General features: G+C 39.1%; 1 protein-coding gene across 1 annotated transcript in view; it reads right to left on the reverse strand.

Annotated features, from left to right (window-relative positions):
• Window positions 1-459: 459 nt before the first annotated feature.
• Window positions 460-19816, reverse strand: part of kctd16b (potassium channel tetramerization domain containing 16b) — a 33651-nt gene continuing 14294 nt past the window's right edge. The window contains exon 2 of the mRNA XM_056446606.1: window positions 460-1644. Coding sequence (XP_056302581.1) covers window positions 1178-1644 — 467 coding nt within the window. The 3' untranslated portion in view covers window positions 460-1177. The remainder of the gene's footprint in view (window positions 1645-19816) is intronic.

Here is a 19816-nt window from a genome sequence, read left to right on the forward strand (position 1 = left end):
TGAGGCTGTAATTGCTGCCAAAGGTGCATCAACAAAGTATTGAGCAAAGGCTGTGAATACTGATGTACATGTGATTTTACAGGTTTTTTATTTTTTAATAAGTTTGCAACAATAAAAAAACGTTTTTCACATTGTCATTATGGGGTATTGTGTGCAGAATTTTGAGGAAATCAGTTAATTTAATTCATTTTAGAATAAAGCTGTAACATAAATAAATGTGGAAAACGAGAAGCGATATGAATACTTCCCGGATGCACTCTATGTACACATATATTTTGAAATATTCTGTAAATATATCCTGAGAAAATTTTGGTGAACTATTTTAACTTAACTCAAAAGAAACTTTTAGATAATTTATAATTTTATATAACTAAAAACAAAAACAACATTCCTAAACATGTGTTTTGTACAGTGTGTGATTGCCTTTTCAGAATCTAACCATAACACTGAATATTTCCTCAAAATATTTTCCCCCATTGTATAGTTCACCTTTGAACTCAAGAGCAATCACAGTCTCACTTCCAGTTGTAATATCATGTTTAAATCTATATACGCCATTTGGTTGCCTTGTGATGGTATTTAGTTTCTACCCACAACTCATTTATATCTTAACTGTATGTGGAAGGGTCTGCAAGCCAATGATGGTAGCTTGACTGAGGTATGAAAATGGGACAAAAATAATCCAAAAAAGCAAAAACACACTTGGCTCTATGGTCTGTGCTTGTTTGAGTGTTGAAATTGAAGCCAGCTCTAATATCCATCCAGGCAGTGACTATTCTTAGAAAGGGCACAGTTGGGACCACATGCATAATTGATGAGGTGAATTCACATTCATCTTTCAACCTCTGGAGCACCTCAAATCAGTCACTGTAGCGCTAACATACTGAGGTCAAGAATTCAGTTGTAACAAACACACACTTGAACATAAATTTGTGTAGCTCAGCAAGGGAGCAAAACCAACAACACAAGTAGTAATGTGCCACTCGTGAACTCTTCAAAAATGCAAGTGTTTACAAGTAAACAATTGGTTTTCTAGAAGACGAAATGGTCACTTGGTATATCGGCCAACACTGACAAAAGGCAGTAGTAGTGTGAGTAGACTAGCAATAGTAGTGGTAGTGAACACGTACATTATTGTAACTTGCACTTTACATTTGAAAAATGCTACTGCCATCCCTCAGAGACGGTATTTGCGTAGGAGGTCAGCCTGCCACATATACTTGCGCTCTGGGAAGTGCTCAGGAATCTTGATCTTGCGAAAGTCCTGGATGCACTTCTCCAGCTCCTCTTCCACAGTCAACTTTTCCTTTGCTGGCCGTTTCTTGCAGGTGCTAGTGTCCCGGGAACTTGCTGTGAGTGTTCGAAGTAGGTCGCTCTTACGGCGATGCTCGGACTGTTGCTGCTGCAGGAGATGTTGAACAGGACCTTTCTTGGGAGGCCTATCTAATGTTTGCACATGTGTCTGCCGGCTCACCGGGCCACAGATGACGGTACCTTGTGGAGAGCTGGCCTCAGAATGACTCTCGGAGCTTGAAGTGGAGAGCTCGTTGAATGAGGTTCCACTCTCACCTTCACCCTCAGCTTCACCTTTGTGACTCTTGCAGCAACACTCGCAAGGCGGAGATGACCAGCGAGATGGACCACCTGGAGATAGAGAGAGCACATTTACATATTCAAGAGTTCACAGTCAGCTGATGATTGATTATAAAGCTTGTTTGGCATGCTCTCCCGGGAGAGAGCCCTGAGCTCATTAGATCCTCGAGCCAGGGACTCCCTCATGTTTGCAAGGCGAGAGGGGAGTTTGAGCTCAGGTAGATCTCGAGAACTCCCCTGCTGTAGTAGATAATGAACAGATAGTGATTGCTCTTAAGAGATAACTACTTACTATGAGCATGTCTATGGTAAGCATGGGCCGGTATAAGACTCTGACGGTATTATAACCTTGGATAAAAATATTCCGGTTTCATGGTATTTTGATTACTGCTCTAAAATAAGTTCTTTTTTTTAATGTCTGGGTAAAAAACAAAAACTTTTTCCCCCTTTGAAAACAATGTATTTTCATTTTTGAAAGATAATATTGTGGAGCAGTAAATATGTCAGGCTCAATAATTCAAATGAATCACTGACTTCTGCTGTCAACATCTTTGAATATCTTTTCATGCCTAGTCTATGGTGCCGATTTGGATTAGTTAAGTAACTTAAGTTGCATGTTTTTGGATGGTGGAAGGAAACCTGGGAAACTCCGCACAGAAACGTTGGCTGGCTTGGTAAGGACTAGAACCCGTGACGTTCTTGCTGTGAGGCAACAGTGCTAACCACTGGGCCACCATGCCACCCATCTAGTAAAGGAGGAGGAGAAGAGGTGGAAGAGGGGATTCTTCAAAACGAAGATGGCTGTTTTATGAAACTTAGGGTATTTTTAGTGGCTTAGGAGTCGTCTGATTGGTGAATCATAAATTGGATAATGTGGGACCGGCCACAAGCAATCATAAGCATGTGAACCTCTTGAAATTAGTTTATAGATAAACTTCACTTATTAAAAGTGTATTTCACCAATGGAAAAATTGCTGCCTATGCCAATGAACGATATGATATAATAATGCTCTAAATTAGGGATACCAGACTAAAGAAAACAGTTTTAGGCGTGTTGCTGTCCAGATTCACTCTTATCTATATTAGTCTATATTACTGGGTTTTAGCAATAATATCATTGAGTAGTAATGGTTATTTGTTGCATAAATTTAATAAATAAACTTTCAGCTGAAGTTCTTTCCACTGAATAGCAAAGTACCCAGATTGTTGTAGGCAGGGGCTAAATTGACTTCAAATCTCAAAAGAGAATACAGCAACAGAAAATCTGGAAAAACTCTGTATTTGTAGTGTAATCAATACAGACCTTCTGATTTTCAACACAGACAACCATTTTATGAAACGTTAATTCTATAATAGCTTTATTGTAGCTTAATTTTATGTCAGTGCCTCTGGCACCAAAACACCAAAACATCTCAGTGAACTTGACATTGGTCACCAAAGTCACTGCCATAGTAAAAGGGTACCTCTAGAACACTTTTTTACTTTTAGTGCTTGAGGAAAGAGCACAAGCAATAAGATGCAGTGTCCCGTTCCCTTTCTCAGGAAACCATTGTAACATGTGAACCTTGAGATAGTCCCTTTCAAATGGGAACTTGAACTTGTATACCCCCTAACTAAGCTCAGATGACAGAATCCTCAGTAAGATATCTCATTATTGTAGCATGATGCCTAGTCCTATGCCTATCAAAGAGGCCCAAAAAGGCCCTATACTTGGGTAAAGTCCAGTTCGGATACGCAGCCGGCTGGAAGTGCGATATGCACATCAATATAGCAGCGTTTTTTATGACACTGTATAACAATAATTCATATTTTTACAGGACTGTGACGGTTGGGTTTAGGGTTGAGGTGGGGGTAGGCGTTAAAAAATACAATTTATTGGGTAATTTAATAGATAGCATAAATGATACTCGGTACAGCTACTGTTTTTACCTTACTGTGATGGTTGGGTTTAAGGTTGGGGTGGGGGGTAGACGTTAATAAAAAACAATAAATAGGAAATTTAATAAATAATATAAAGAATTCTCGTTAACTTCTGGCCATATTCCATAACCATATTCGATCTAGCAACAACCCTACTTGGGTGGAGCTCAAGAAAATGAAGACCATAGCACTGCATTTTCCAATCTTTTTGTCCCATTGGAGATAGGAAAGGGTTCCGAGCCCCACTGCCACTATCAATTCATGCTTCATGTTAAGATGAGATTTGAGTTTTATTTTGAATTTATTACAAATAATAACATCAGTATTGGTATTCATATTAATGTTATTTTGAATTTATTACAAATATTAACATCAGTATTGGTATTCATATTAATGTTATTTTGAATTTATTACAAATATTAACATCAGTATTGGTATTCATATTAATATATTGTTAATTTAGCCTCACACGGTGTACCATATAATGTAGTGATAATTTCTTTGATTTGTCTCTAATATTAACATTAATAATAGTATTAATGTTGAGATTTTAGTCACTCTTCACTTGACATGAGTGTGAGTGTCAAATAAATAACTCCTTTTAAATGGGGCACCAGTCACAGAATTTCACTGTGGCAGTAATTAACAAAAATTGTTGAAATGAATTATGCAAATCTTGAAGCATTTTATTGTCTGGACAAATTCGAAGGATAGTGAGATCTTCTGATTTGTAGAGCTTATTACTATTAACTGAGTGAGATCCTGAGGGAAAGCAAAGATGTGACGCAAATCGGCGGCCTAGGGGAAAACAAGTCGGCATCAGGAACAGGCTGAGAACCCGTGCACACTGAGATATGGCTGAACCCAGCAGTGCCGAACCACACCATACAGTCAGCAGAGTTCTTCTCTGTCCACTGCATAGACAGATCACAGGACTCAGGGAAGTCAAAGGGAGGAAGTGTGTGGTTCATGGTGAACAGCAGCTGGTGGAACAGCGTGAGCATCGTTTCTCTTATATGCTCCTGAACACCCAAACTGGAATTACTGACCATCAAATGTGGTCCTTTATAGACACACAGACATACATCGATCATAATCAGCACCACTTATTTGTCACGTCATGCAGACATGGACACTGCACTTACTGTGGCAGGGGACTTTATTAGCGCCGACCTCAACGCAATGCCAAACACATCACCTGCCCCACCAGGGGTGAAAAAACACTAGACCAGCTACAAGGCTTAATCTCACCCACCATTTTGAAATTCAGACCATGTCGCCATTTTCCTCGTGCCAAAATATTATTATATTATATTATATTATATTATATTATATTATATTATATTATATTATATTATATTATATTATATTATATTATATTATATACAGTTGAGGTCAGAATTATTAGCCCCCCTGTTTATTTTTTTTCCCAATTTTTTTTTCCCTAACGGAGAGATTTCTTCAACGCATTTCTAAACATAATAGTTTTATTAACTCATTTCTAATAATTGATTTATTTTATCTTTGCCATGATGACAGTAAATAATATTTGACTAGATATTTTTCTAAACACTTCTATACAGCTTAAGGTGACATTTAAAGGCCTAACTAGGTTAATTAGGTTAACTAGGCAGGTTAGGGTTATTAGGCAAGTTATTGTATAACAATGGTTTGTTCTGTAGACTATCAAAAAAAATTGCTTAAAGGGGCTAATAAATTTGACCTTAAAAAGGTGTTTAAAATTTTAAAACTGCTTTTATTCTAGCCAAAATAAAACAAATAAGACTTTCTACAGAAAAAAAATATTATCATACATACTGTGAAAATTTCCTTGGTCTGTTAAACATCATTTGGGAAATATTTAAAAATAAAAAATAAAAATTGAAGGGGGGCTAATAATTCTGACTTCAACTGTATACATCAACACTGTAATAAAACTAAATTCAATTCAGTTGTTAGCAGGTATACAGAAAACAACAGTTTTTCAAAACAAATCTTATTTGTCTGAAAAGTGTCATTACTTCAAATTAACTGACATCTAACAATGTAAGTGATTCTGAGTAGAAGATGCATACTCTAATTATTTATTGATAATTTAAATAAGAAAAAAATGTTTTTTTTTTGATTATCATTTTTTTTGCAGTCAATGAAAAAAATTATTCTCCTTTTAGAGTAAAGACAAAAATACAAGGCTGTTTTCAAAGGCCAGTCACTGATTAACTATGTGTGTTATTCTTCACTGCATTGATCTGCACTATTTCACATCCCTGATCCATGTCAGATTTTTAATTATGCAACTTCAACTCATTTGAATTTAATTATGCAAATGAAAGTCAGGATGTCAAAAATGATTCACAGTGATTCATTGATCAACCCCATTTGTCTACTATATGAATGTTTACACAGAATGTCGGGTCAACATAGTTATAATTAAAAATAATTTAAAAGGTAATTGTGAAGTTATGTCCACATTTAGCAACTGATATTTGAGGAGCTTATCTGGAGTGTAAAATTATCATCTTCTAATGTGAAACACAACAGTACACACGCAGACCAGCACCAAAAAATTTAATTCAAAAATACAATTAAACCTAATACGATTTTTTTTTAACTGTTGAACACATATGTGGTAACTTCAAATGCAATGTTTACCATAGGACCACAAATTTTCAGCTATAATATATCACATAATGGTGTGTGTGACTGGTGGCGCAGTGGGTAGCATGATGGATCGAGCTCAAATGGAGCGAGTGACGTCACTGTGAGGGGTAGGGTTAGGGGTGGAGTTAGGTGAGCCCATTAAAAAGCATTGCATGCAGCTCAGATTGCACTGCACCGAGTCTGCAGCCAGACCCCTCTCAAACAAAGCGAAAGCACAGAACAGACTTACATTTAAGAGCAAGGGCCGGCCCCTGGTGGTCCGGCGGTATGGTTTGCGAATAGGGAGGCTCGGCTCTTTAATGTTTATTTGCCACCCTTCAGAGAAAGACTGAAAACATGGGAGAAATACAGGAAAATAACTTTACGGGATGATAGCGGGATAGAACTGTAAAATACGGGAGAATCCCGGGAAAACGGGAGGGTTGACAAGTATGGCTATGACGCTGGAAACACCTCTTTGCGTTATGTTTTACCTCGTCGATAATATGAAGTATTCTATTCGGTTCGCTGCTGTTCAAAAACAGTGACGCCAGTGCTAAACTGGGCTCAGAGTGGCTGTAGCCCAATCAGATAATTGTTTTAGTCACCCATAGGAGTACGGTAAGGTAAAACTTTATTGTCCCAGTTAGGGAAATTTGTCTTGGACTCTTGCCCTCAGCTGCAGTCATCACATACATGAACAATAACAATACAACATACAAAAAACAGTATTTCAATAAAAGTTACATGCCTCTCTCCATATACACATAAATAAGCAATCAGATACTCTCAATCTAAGCCACCACTATTATTTAATAGCTTAATGCTCATAGTATAAAAAGAATTCTTATATCTGTTTAGTCTACAGCAAGGTACTCTGAATATTTTCCCCAATGGTAACAACTCATATTCCTTGTGTAGAACGTGATGCGTCACGAACTATTTGTTTAGCACATCTTAATGAGTCCTGTTCATGCATATCCTGCAGTGACATCTGCTTTGATACACTAATAATTTTCCAGGCAGTGTGAATCAAACGAACTAATTTAGATCTCAACTGCACAGACAAGTTGCCAAACCAGGCTGTGATGCCGTACCTTATTTGGGTGATCAGATGTCCCAATTTTCCCAGGACGTTCCCTTACTTCGGCACTACCACCAGAAACCATCCAGTCAAAGGTAGGCTAACCAAGCTCGTCATAGAATTTAATACAAACAGTCGTCATAATTTATACACTTGTAGTACATGTAGTAACAGAAGCCGGGATAGGCGGAATCTTACTGAATGTACTCATAACTGAAGCGCAGTCTCTGCCGCGCGACAGTTACAGCTGGACTCAAAAAAACAGCGTGCACCTGCACAATTCTTTCATCACACAATATAATCGAGACAGTGTGCAAACAAATCAAATAGCCTACACAAGCAGTTATCAAAATATCCGACGTTGTGGAGAACAGTATATCTATCTCAAGTAAATACACTCGGTTATGCTTTACAGTCAGGGCCGGAGCAAGCGGAACTGGAGAACTAGGCAAATGACGATCACGCCGCCCTCAACTCAAAAGTGAAAACAGAAGTGCCGCGAAGTGAAAGTTGGCGGTGTCACGGATGAAAGGATGCTAGCCTTCTGTAACTCAGAAGACCACAATATTTTGGATATTAGAAGCATGGATTTTAAAGATATCATATCATTAGGGATTTATGGTCAGCTAAAGCTCTAATCAAACTTTTTAAAGGTAAACCCCGATTCAAAGCATTTATTATAAAGCACTAATTTAGGAAGTAATGCAAATGTTTTTTTTTTGTTTTGCTAATTTTTGCAGACTGTTTGAACTTTAAAGTTTTTTTGTAAGGTAAACATTTTGTGAGGTAAACAAATAAAAGAGGAGCCCTTGGAATTGTTATAGCCCTAGGGCTCAATGTGTTCTTAGCCGTAGTATATGTGTGTGATTTTAGTGTGTTTCCTAGTGATGGGTTGCAGCTGGACAGGTATCCGCTGTGTAAAACATGTGCTGGATAAGTTGGCGGTTCATTCTGCTGAGACTAAGTCGAAAAGTAAATGAATGAATAATGGTATGTATAGTCTTAAGGACCAACGGCATTCACAAGGTGCATATTGAAGTCCTGCTTGTTTCTGCTTAGTTTTGTTTATTAATACTGCACCTCGTCACGTTTGCTCTCCTGTGTTAATTAATCATCATTATTATTTGTCTTGGTTTTTCATTTTCTCCACCCCCCTGTTATCTAGTTTGTTCAATATTCCACTGTCTATGCCCTCTTGTCTCTATGCCCATGTTGTCATTAGTTTTAAGTCACCCCTGTAATGTCTGCGTGTTTCTCTGTTCATGGATTAGTTTTTCCTAAATAAACCCTCTATTTTGGCTGCATTCAGATGCTATCCCTGTTCATTTCTATTACACGTCCAGACATGACAGATCTAATGACCCCACCATGGATCCAGCAGCGAAAGTCGACCCATTTAGCGCTCTTTGCTCTTTCACTGTTGATGACATGGAGAAATCAACTGTGATATAGTTTTTGGAGGGGGGTGGGGGTGGGGGGCAACAGACAATAGGACCCACAAGGAGCCGGGATAGAAAGGGACTGGAAAACCATGCTTGAGCCACCCGTGTGTTGGTCTATGGCTTCCTGAGCGTGCTCTATCAGTCTGGTCAATCTATCTTGCATTCTCGCCGACATTCCACATGTTGCTTTTGCTGTGCTTAGTGAGCTCATGATCATAAAATGCCCACAATTTATTTACCGCCGCCTAAGTTTTGTGATCGGTTACCACCGCCAAAGCTTTCTGAATTCTCCAAATGGCAGGTGCCAGACCCGCCTGAATCCCCCAAATGGCAGCGCTCAAATCCTCCTGAATCCTACTTAATCCCCCAAATAGTGGGTGCCAGATCCTCCTGAATGGCAGGCACCAAGTCTTCCTGTATCCCCCTAATAGCAGGTGCAAAATTCTCCTGCCAGATTCATGCCAGATCCACCTGACTCCCATGAATGGCTAGAGCCATGTGACTCCCCAGTGCCACCAGAGCCATGTGACTTTCTACTGCCGCCAGAACCGTGTGACCTCACAGTTGTCGGATACACCAGTGCCTCCCAACCCTGAGCCACCTGACCCACTGAGGTTGTCTGACTTGCCAGCGCTTCCTGACCCAGCCTCTTGTGTTTCTGCTTCCTTTTGTTTACTGATGTCATGCTTGTCACTAGTGGCAGTTGTAGCTTGAATAGCACCCTAGGCAAACCACCCCATACAACCCCCCCCCCCCCCCATGTAAGTTAACATCTAGTTAATATTAAAGGGGACCATTAAACATGTACATTCTAAAAAAAGTTTGTAGTTTTACCCCAAATTTGGGTAAAATATGGACAAAACCAGAACTGGAATTATTAAAAAATATTTCTATTTATTATAAATAAAATTTTTACTATTATTATTATAACAGTGGATGTTGTTGTTGTTTTTATACAACTATTAATTCAAATAAATAACAGAAATCAATCCTAAATGTGACTGGAAAACAATGTAAAGACAAAACTGGAGTGATATGCTAAGATCACTTCAAAAATCTTTCGCATGAATTCTATAAAATACAAAAATATATATGTTTTATAGAATTATCTGTTCACCTTAGACTCGACTCAAGTCCGAGAATTAATGTAGTATTACTTCCCTGACTGGTCAACTAGCAAAACTCGCTGTGCGTATTTTATCGGCGTGCATTTAAACAACTGGGATTCACACTGGGATCAGGAGCACCATGTGTGAGGCGCGCGGGAATGGTTCTCTGTGCGCATGTGTCAGTTTGCTTTCACCAGTGTTGTTTTTGTTGCACACAGAGAAAAACAAACTTGCGCTTACAACAGATGCCAAATATGAATGGCCCCTAACCTCTTTATTCTGGGATTAGCCTACCACTCTTGGGATTAATACACTTGAATAAAATAAATCACATCTCAAAGCATACTGAGGTACATTTGCTTTTTACTGGGACACGTTTTTGGTTTTTCTTTAATTTGCACCGTCTCCCTGTGCCGCCCCTAGCAAGATGCCACTTCAGGCAATTGCCCATATTGCCCATGCCTAAGTCTACCACTGCCCGTCACACTAGCTTCGCTGTGTTTCTTAATCATCCTTAGTTGCCTTGGTTTTTCATTGTTTCCACCCCCTTGTTTTCTAGTATGTTCGTTATCCTGAACAATCAGTATATTTGCCCTCTTGTCTTAGCCCTTGTTGTCATTAGTTTTGTCACCCATGATGTCTGTATGTTTCTCTGTTTGTTGATTTTTTTTTGTTTAAATAATCCCTTTTTTTGGCTCAATTTAGATCCTCTCTTTATTTATTTCTACTACACGTCCAGAGGTGACAGAAGCATTATTGATCCTACACTAGCAATAGAGAATTGGTATTGTCAAACGCTCCAATAATTGTGCTGTGTTGCAAAAACACAAATCATGCTCCTCGTCCTCCCTGACATTACACAATATCTGTGCACGTAGGCTCACTGGAGAAAATGCGCATGCCCCGGGGCCAGCTGTGTTAGCCAGTGCGCCCAAAGTGCATCCATAACAGCTGGAGAGTCCAAGGTGGAGCCACCATTCTCCCAGACATGGAAACTGCCGTGAGAGCACATCAGCTGCACAGTTGAGCTTGCCGGGGATAAGAATGGCACGCAGCGAATTTCGCCGTGTATGACTCCAGATGAGCAGGCAGCGAGCAAGCTGAGACATGCAGCGGGACACCATCGCCATGCTGTCCATCCTGACCACCACCTGTTTCCCCTCTAGCATCGTTAAAAAATGGCACAGCGTGAGATACACTGCAACCAGCTCCAGCATACTAGAAGCATCCGTCAGAACAACGATATGCCTGAACACTTGTTCTAGAGGCACACAAGCCTGTAGAAACGCAGTGTCTGTCCAAGGACTGAGGGTGCAGTGACACAGTGAAGTGATAGCCACCTGGTGCAGAGACAGGGAGAACACGAAAGGGAGGACTTCGTATTGCCATTCTCGAACCTCGAACGCAAACCGCAGAAACTGCCAGTGGCGTGGAAGAATGGAGACATGAACGTACGCATACTTCAGGTCTATCACTCCAAATCAATCCAAATCAATCAGATGCACCGGGGCATGTGCTTCTGCGTAAGCATTCTGAATGGCTGCTTGTGAAGGAGAGAAAGGAGCCCGTGCTCTGGCACTTTCAGAGCCTGTGGCGAAGAGCACCGATCCTGCGAGCTTGAGGCATAGTGTCCCAAGATGGCAGTGTTCGGGTGGGCACACCCGGAGAAAGGAGAAATTGCTCTTTTTAAAAATTTGGTAACGGTTGGCCCCCGCCTAGGAAATGTCTTTTTCTCAGAATGGCCCATCTCAGGGATGCTTCGGTCTGTTTACCAGACTTATCAGTGACCTGAGGCGAGGGTGGTGATCATCTTCGGGGTACTCAATGCTGCCGCTTAGCTGGTGGAATGGATAGGGCGGCAGAGCAGATTTTGGAGCCGCAGATGAGCACTGTCTGTGAGGAGCAGCCGAAGTGGATGAGTTGGTGGGAAGAGTGGTTTTGAGAGCCCATCTTTAGATGACTTTCTCCATCACACTTGACTGCTCTTTCACCATGGTGAATTCCTGGGTGAACTCACCCCCATTGTTGCAGAGCTGGTCAGACTGGGACATGGGTGCGTTAAGAAGACGAACTTTGTCAGAATTCGGCATAAACAACATGAAAGCATGGATCCATCCGGCCTTGAATCAATGGTTCTGGCTGGTGGTGGTGGTGTAATGGTGTGGGGGGGATATTTTCTGGGCACGTTTCGGGCCCATTTGTACCAACTGAGCATTGTGTCAAAGCCACAGCCTACTTGAGTATTGTTGCTGACCATGTCAATCCCTTTTTGACCACAGTGTACCCATCTTCTGATGGCTACCTCCAGCAGATTAACGCACCATGTCATAAGGTCCAAATCATCTCAGACTGGTTTCTTAAACATAACAATGAGTTCACTGTACTCAAATGGCCTCCTCAGTCACCAGATCTCAATCCAATAGAACACCTTTGGGATGTGGTGGAACTGGAGATTCGCAGATGTTCAGCAGACAAATCTGCAGCAACTGCATGATGCTATCATATCAATATGGACCTAAATCTCTGAGGCATATTTCCAGTACCTTGTTGAATCTATGCCATGATGATTAAGGCAATTCTGAAGGTACCAGTACTAGTAGGTTGTACCCAATAAAGTGGCTGGTGATTTTATTTCTGTGGCAGTGGCAGTCATAGAGCTTCAGAGAAAATGAAACAAGAAGTTCCTCACTTGTGTTTACACCATACTCGCTAAAAAGTGGCCTATGTAGAAATCAATTCTGTGATTCCCCTGGGACTCATTAGTTGTTGCATGTACAACAAAAATCAAGGCATGGGTTAATGCATAAAATTTCAAGTGCCGGTGAAGGTCTTAAATTATACCAGTGAGCTTTTAGTTGTATTTTTAAAAAAGCAATGTGCCTGTGTATAGTTATACAAATAAACTGTCCTACTGAAGTGAAATAAACTTTGAGCTTGAAAAAGTTAGCAGAATGTGTCCATGCATTTCTATCATATCCAGAATATAACTGAAAACTGCAATCATCTTTTTGTCCACTACAGCACAAAAGGTGTATAAAAAACATATCCTCATGCCTGCAAGGCTTTACAACTTTAGTTTTGTAGACTACAGATATTTCTTAGTTTCCAAATGGTCTTATGGGAGGTTAAATCCAACAGAATAGCACATTTTTGTGCTGTTTCATGTCTCAAAAGAGTTGGTTTATTTACCGTTGGCTCTATTGCAGGAGTTTTTAATTACATTTTAGTCAAGATTAGACAGAGGTCCAATACATTACAATGCATGTTGTTTCAGAGGTCAGTGTGATTTTTTGAATTAATGAAATACACTATGGCTTACTCTCTTCCCGGCTAGCAAAATTCATGTGGCTTAAATCCGGCCCACAACAGACACTTACATCCGGCCCATATACCGCATAGAATGATGGCACTTGGGCAGTCCGCTCCTGTTTGCTAGATCTGGGCCACAATTAAGCCATAGCAATATCACATCTCAGGCAGAATTCAACCAAATAAACCAAAACTGACACTATTCTGGGCCACAGTTTGCTTTTTTTGGCCCAGATCTGGCCCACACCAGATTCTTAATTCTGGCCCACATGCCGCAATGATGGAATGATGGCACTTGGGCGGTTCACTCCTGTTTGCCAGATTTGGGCCTCATTTGCCATATCTTCTCCGGGCCACTTTAGACTCACAGCCACATTAGCCAAAGCTTACTATGCTACATATTTGCCAAAAGTGGCCCACATATTTTTAAGATAACTGGGCCACATTTGTCAAATCTTCTCTGGGCCACTATAGGCTCACAGCTAAATTAGCCAGAGCTTACTGTGCCTAATATTTGACAAAAATGGCAATGGCCAACATATGTCCCAAGATAACTGGGCCACATTTGCCATATTTTCTCTGGGCCACTTTAGGCTCACAGCCACATTAGCCAGAGCTTACTGTGCCGAATATTTGACAAAAATGGCAATGGCCCACATATGTCCTAAGATAACTGGGCCACATTTGCACCTACACATGTGAGCCATTTTGGGTTTAGACCCAGATTACCCTTAAATGACAATGCCAAATTTTGCCAACTGTGGGCCACATTTGTCCTCTCTCAATTGGGCCAAATTTACCATTTTCCACATGGGCCACATTAGCCTCACTGTCAGATTATATTTTGTATAAGTGCCTTTAATGGCCCATATATGAATTGGAATCTTTGGCCCCCTTTTGCTATTGTACAGGTGGGTCACTTCAGGCTCACATTCATTTTGTCTGGGCCGAAGGAAGACCACCAGTGCCGCATAACTGCCTAAAGTGGCCCACATTCGTATGCTATCTGGGCTAGAATAGGTTGTTAGAAGTAAAACAGTACAATTTGTCAATTATGACAGGGGTTCCCAAACTTTTCAACCAGCGACTCCCAAAAATACAATGCCAGTGACTCACGACCCTCAATATCCTTTGTATATATATAAACCTTAAACACCGGTGCACACATACCAATAGGCCGAAGTCTATTCATCATTTAATTTTGAAGAATGCCACTTGGAGACCATCCTCCATGTTTAGCTGTGGCCTGTATTTTTTTATATACATGAGTGTCATAAATGTGTTAGAAAGTTTAAACTGGTGTCATAAAATCAATATGCTGCTCTGTAATCACCCGAGGAGTCGTATAAAATTAACTACTGTTTTAATTAACTGCTATAACTATTAACTCCTATTTTTTTCTTCAGTGGGTTATGGATAAAATATGGTAGTTCTAATAGTTTAATAAAAGGAATTAGATTTTTGAAAATCACCAAGCGACGCCTATTCATTGTCCTGCGACCCCCACTTTGAGAACCACTGAATTAGGAAATATTAAAAAAGGTGAAAAAAGGGAAATAAAAGCAGCTTTAATCATAAATATATTTCTGCACATTGTTGGGGAAAGTATTTTAAAAATAGTGCATTACAATATTGAGTTATTCCCCCAAAAAGTAACCAATTCCGTAACTTAGTTTACTTTTTATGCAAAACAATGCGTTATATTACTTTTGCATTACTTTTCCTTACCTGGCTGAGGTTTGATCTCTTTCAGAACTTGCAGGTGTTTTACACCTTTTTGATAGAGAAGTGCTGTATTTAACAACCACCTATATAACCTACATCTTCATTTTCCTTTAAAATTTATTTTTTGAGATCTTTCTGAGCCCATAGCTATACATGTTGTATATACTGATTAATGAAAGCATGTAAAGTAACGTGCTACTTTTGTATGTTTTGTGTTATTAGTTAAGTAAATTCAATGTCCATTGAGATAAAGATTGCAATAAAGCCTAAAGGCCCGTGCACACCAAGACATGTTTGCTCATGTTTTCCGTCAGCGTTTAATGCCTCGTGACTAAATAAAGGGCACTAATGTGATCGTGCACACCAATGCGAAAAACTCCAGGCGCAAAAGTGTCATTTAAAAAATAAAAATGCTCAGCCAAACTGTCAATGTGAGCACACACTGAAGAAGATGCCGAGAGGCGATATGAATGTGGAGCTGCTTCTTGCACTGGTGAACAATAATGATTTCTTCATCGCTAGAGCTGGAGCTGCTGCTTGAACCATCCATAACAACAAGCGTGTCAACTTTGTCTTACTCTTCTGTGTTACAAGCCGGTTTCAGAAGCTTAAAGTTGTGTAGCGCCATCTAACGTCAATTGATTCTAACGTCAACGTGATTCTGCATACTCTTCTACTCGACGCCATTGAAAATCGCTTGGGTTTGAATCCGCAAAAACGTCTCGTAAAATGCTGACGATAAACGCAAACGAAAAGCGTCCCGGTGTGTACGAGCCTTAGGAGTACTAACATGAAATAATTTATATTAAGACAAAAACTGATTTAAAATGTTTGAGATGGATTTAAAAAATCCCCAACATACATCGCTTTAAACACTGAATAAACTGCTTCACGTGGCCTTCACAAATGTGTAAATCATTTCCCAATGATTATGACAAAAAAGTGCAGTTGAAGTCAGAATTATTAGCACCCTTTTAATTTTTTTTCTTTTTAAATATTTTCCAAATTATGTTTAGCAGAGCAAAGAAATTTTCATAGTATGTCTGAAAATATTTTTTCTTCTGGCGAAAATCTAATTTGTTAGCCCCTTTAAGCTATATATTTTTTCGATAGTCAGAACAAACCATTGTTATACAATAACTTGCCTAATTACCCTAACCTGCCTAGTTAACCTAATTAACCTAGTTAAGCCTTTAAATGTCACATTAAGAAGTGTCTTGAAATATATCTAGTAAAATATTATCATGACGAAGATAAAATAAATCCGTTATTAGAAATGAGTTATGTTTATGTTTAGAAATGTGTTGATAAAATCTCTCCGTTAAACAGAAATTGGCAAAAAAATAAACAGGGGGCTAATAATTCTGACTTCAATTGTAGTCGCTTCTACAGTAGACAGTGCCTGCATCTCCTCAACAATAAAATCAATTCCATTTTTTTTTTTTTAGTTTAGTGGAATTTATTGTTTTACCTGGAGAACGTGAACTGATGTCAATCATTTGTTGTTTAGGTGGAGTGCAGACAGTTTTTTTTTCATGTTTCTTGCAGTTGTTAAGATTTTTATTTGCATATAATCTACACTTAACGAGTTAAAAATAACAAGAATCCATTGCAAAAATGTAAGTCTCTGGCCTACCATTGTTTCTGTTTCTGACTGTCTGTAGTGATGATGGGAGATTTGCGAGTGAATCATTTGTTTTTACCCGGATCTCCTAAGTGAACCGGTTGAAGCAGTTAAATTGAGTTGTCGTGAAAAGGTTTGTATCTTCAGTACTAACCAACTGTAAACACCCTCTGACTCGAAATATACCAATATCCTGAGTTATTCTGTTACTAGAACAGTAAACTGACTCATCTGTTTTGAAAAAACTGACCTGATGATGATGAATGCGAGCCGACTGGCTGTTCCCTCGCAGCCTGCTCTCCCGTTGAGTGTGTGATTCAACTTGACTAAGAAAATTTTTATTCCACAATATATTTTGTAAAAGACAATTAAGCAAGGTAAAAACTCACATTATATATTTTTAAAAGTAACTCAAATAATATTACTTAATTTTTTAAGTAATGCGTTACTTTACTTGTTACTTTGAAAAAGCAATATTATTACATAACGCACGTTAATTATAACGTGTTACCCCAACACTGACTCTGCAAAAGGGTATATTTACATGAAAAATTACTTACTAAAGATATTTTTAACAATAAATGTATAAAATAAGTAAATAAAGCAATCCACCAAAATTGGCACAACCAAATGCTTGGAGAGTCACAATTGTAACCCTAGGCTGATATATACTTCTGAGTCAAGTGCATGCAGATTGTCCAGCACAGTTGCATACCCTTCGACATGGCTAACGCTGATCCTGACATGCACCTCTCAAAAAATGTAACTACATGTCACAACGACGTTGCAAGCTCTGTGATTGGACGACTTGATCGCATTGATGAGGGTGAGCAGGGTAAAAAGCCACAGGAGAGGAACGAGCCCATTGGGGCAAATGTTTAACAAGTGTTGGGTCCCATGGAGGAAGTCCAGATGGATACTTTTGTCTTTGTTATATTTTGTTTTGTAATTAATATGTGATGGAAATGCTAGTTTTGAGTCCATCAATTCTCCCAGCCATAACCATCTTCTACCATATGAATCCTGTTCTGATCATAACAAGTCTGGGCAAACTACTGAATACACACCAATCAGTGCTCTCATTATTATAACATCATTATGTAGACCGTACAATGTATTTAATAGTATTTTCAAACTACGAAAATACAAAATATTGAAGTATGTTGATACAAAATACAAAACCATTTCATTAACACTGTCAAACACAAATGACAAAATTCTATTTTGTTTTCAAATAACACATTTGAAATATGTATAATAAATACTGCACATCCTTGACTACTGTAACACTCGTTGCAACCCTTTTAATAGAGCGCACAACTTCCCAACAAACACACAACATTGCCTCAACGTAGCGACCTTCCTACAACTTTGTACCAACCTTGTAAAAAGGTTGAGGATCTATGTTGTTTCTGAAGGTTGTCACAACGGTGTCATAATGTTGCCATTTAAACGACAGTTGCTTTAGTTTGTGCTTAGGCGGCATCAAAGAGCTTAGGATGACCAAGAGGCGACACTCAATAGAACGTTCCATTGCAACAGCAGCGCCCAGCAACAGCCCCGGATTCCGCCATTTTGGAGTGAAAGCGGTCGGCTGTTCATTGGATCTTATTGCTGTCGCGATAGCAAGCAGCTGCTTTGTTTTTTATTTATTTGTTTAAAAAGCACATTAAAGCTGAGATACAACCTGAAAGACGACAATACAACACTTACGATCACAATCCCCAGCACTTTTAATAGTTTATTTTACAGACTTATAATATGCTGTTGTTTTATTGGAATTTTTATTCCAAAATGGCTGCCGCGCCCTCTAGTGGCTGCTTCCCAAATCGCACTAGACTGTCGCTTCTTGGTGATTCTATGTTCTTTGGCGGCATGGATGATCACTGTACAACATTTACTCGACATCAGTGAATCAGTTCAAATTTCAACAGACCATTCAGCGTCTCATTCAACAACGACCGAGGAGACGTGAGTATGGCTTTATTTCTTCTTGCTAAATAAGTCATTTGTGTAGTTCTGTTGTGTCAAGCTGTTGTGTCTCTTTTTCACTGCCTGTGTGGATCCATCTCTGAACTGAATTCTCTGTTGGATTTCTGTCTGACTGCTTCCTCCGCACCAACAACTACACCAGGTTTTCGGCAGCGCTCCCCGGTCTGCAGTATTCTCCAGTCCAGAGCTTCAATGTAGTGTCTGCATTTAATTTGCTTTCTTGTTTACTTTTGTTGTTTGTTTACTTTACTTTCTTGATTGACATTTTAATTTTGCCTACCCTTTCAGTTTAATTATATATAGTGTATTATTTATTATAATCTAAACATTTTATACTGTTTGCTTATTATTAGATGTGTACTGTATGTATTAAATGTGAAATATAATAAAAAAGTCTGATTATATACATTTGTGGTGTGGCATTTTTACACATAAAAGTTTATATATAACTTATATAGAGAGTTAGGCCTATATTACAAAGTAAAAATGAATGAACAATATTTAATATTAAGCAAAACTGGAAAATTATTACCGCTTATCCTGTATTCTAGGCAGTATTGATAAACTGCCAGGAAAAACATTAATACATGTAGTAAGAACGTCGTCTCACGGTTGCTGAATGTCACACGACAACGTTTCTACAGCCTTCTCACATCTTACATTTCTGCGTTGTGACAATGTAGCGAGCACGTAAGTGCAACAAAAATGCAACGTTGTACAGACATCGCTACAATGTAAATGTGTTTGTTGGGTTAGATCAGTATATCTTGTGTCCTTCAGATTTGCTTTTTTGATTTTTGTATGTGTATGTGAAACATAGCCAGTATGTGTGCAAACTGTTGTGAGTTTGTGAGCATGTTTAGACTCTCAAAAATGTGATTTTCTTTAGGACAGAAATACTACTACTACTACTACCACTAATAATAAAAATAAAGGATTAATTCCAATAGGATCCTTACACTGGCCCTATACATAATGCTTTAGGAGGCAGAGGGTAAAAATGCTGTTTCCACTTTGATAAACATTATCTGCTCTACCATGTCTTCAGCACCAGTCCCAGTACGTGGTAGACCATTAGGTACAACATATTTTGGCTCTCCTTGACTTCTCCACTCTAAGATGAACAGGCTCTTGCAGACTTCCTCATAACGTGACAGCTTTTCACACATCTGCTCTTTTGTCAGGCTGCAGGGCTACTGTGTTCTGCCACACTAGATTGCTCTCACCATGGCTTGGCAGCTGAAAACTAAAAGCAGTCACAACATGCTCCATTCTGCTTGGATGAACGAATTTGAACTTGGATGAAAACTGAAAGTATGTAAGGACTGAAAGTATATAATTCCCATTTTAACCAATATTCTCCTTTTATATGTTTTTA

Source organism: Danio aesculapii, chromosome 21, assembly GCF_903798145.1.
Source record: "Danio aesculapii chromosome 21, fDanAes4.1, whole genome shotgun sequence".
Lineage (NCBI taxonomy): Eukaryota > Metazoa > Chordata > Actinopteri > Cypriniformes > Danionidae > Danio > Danio aesculapii.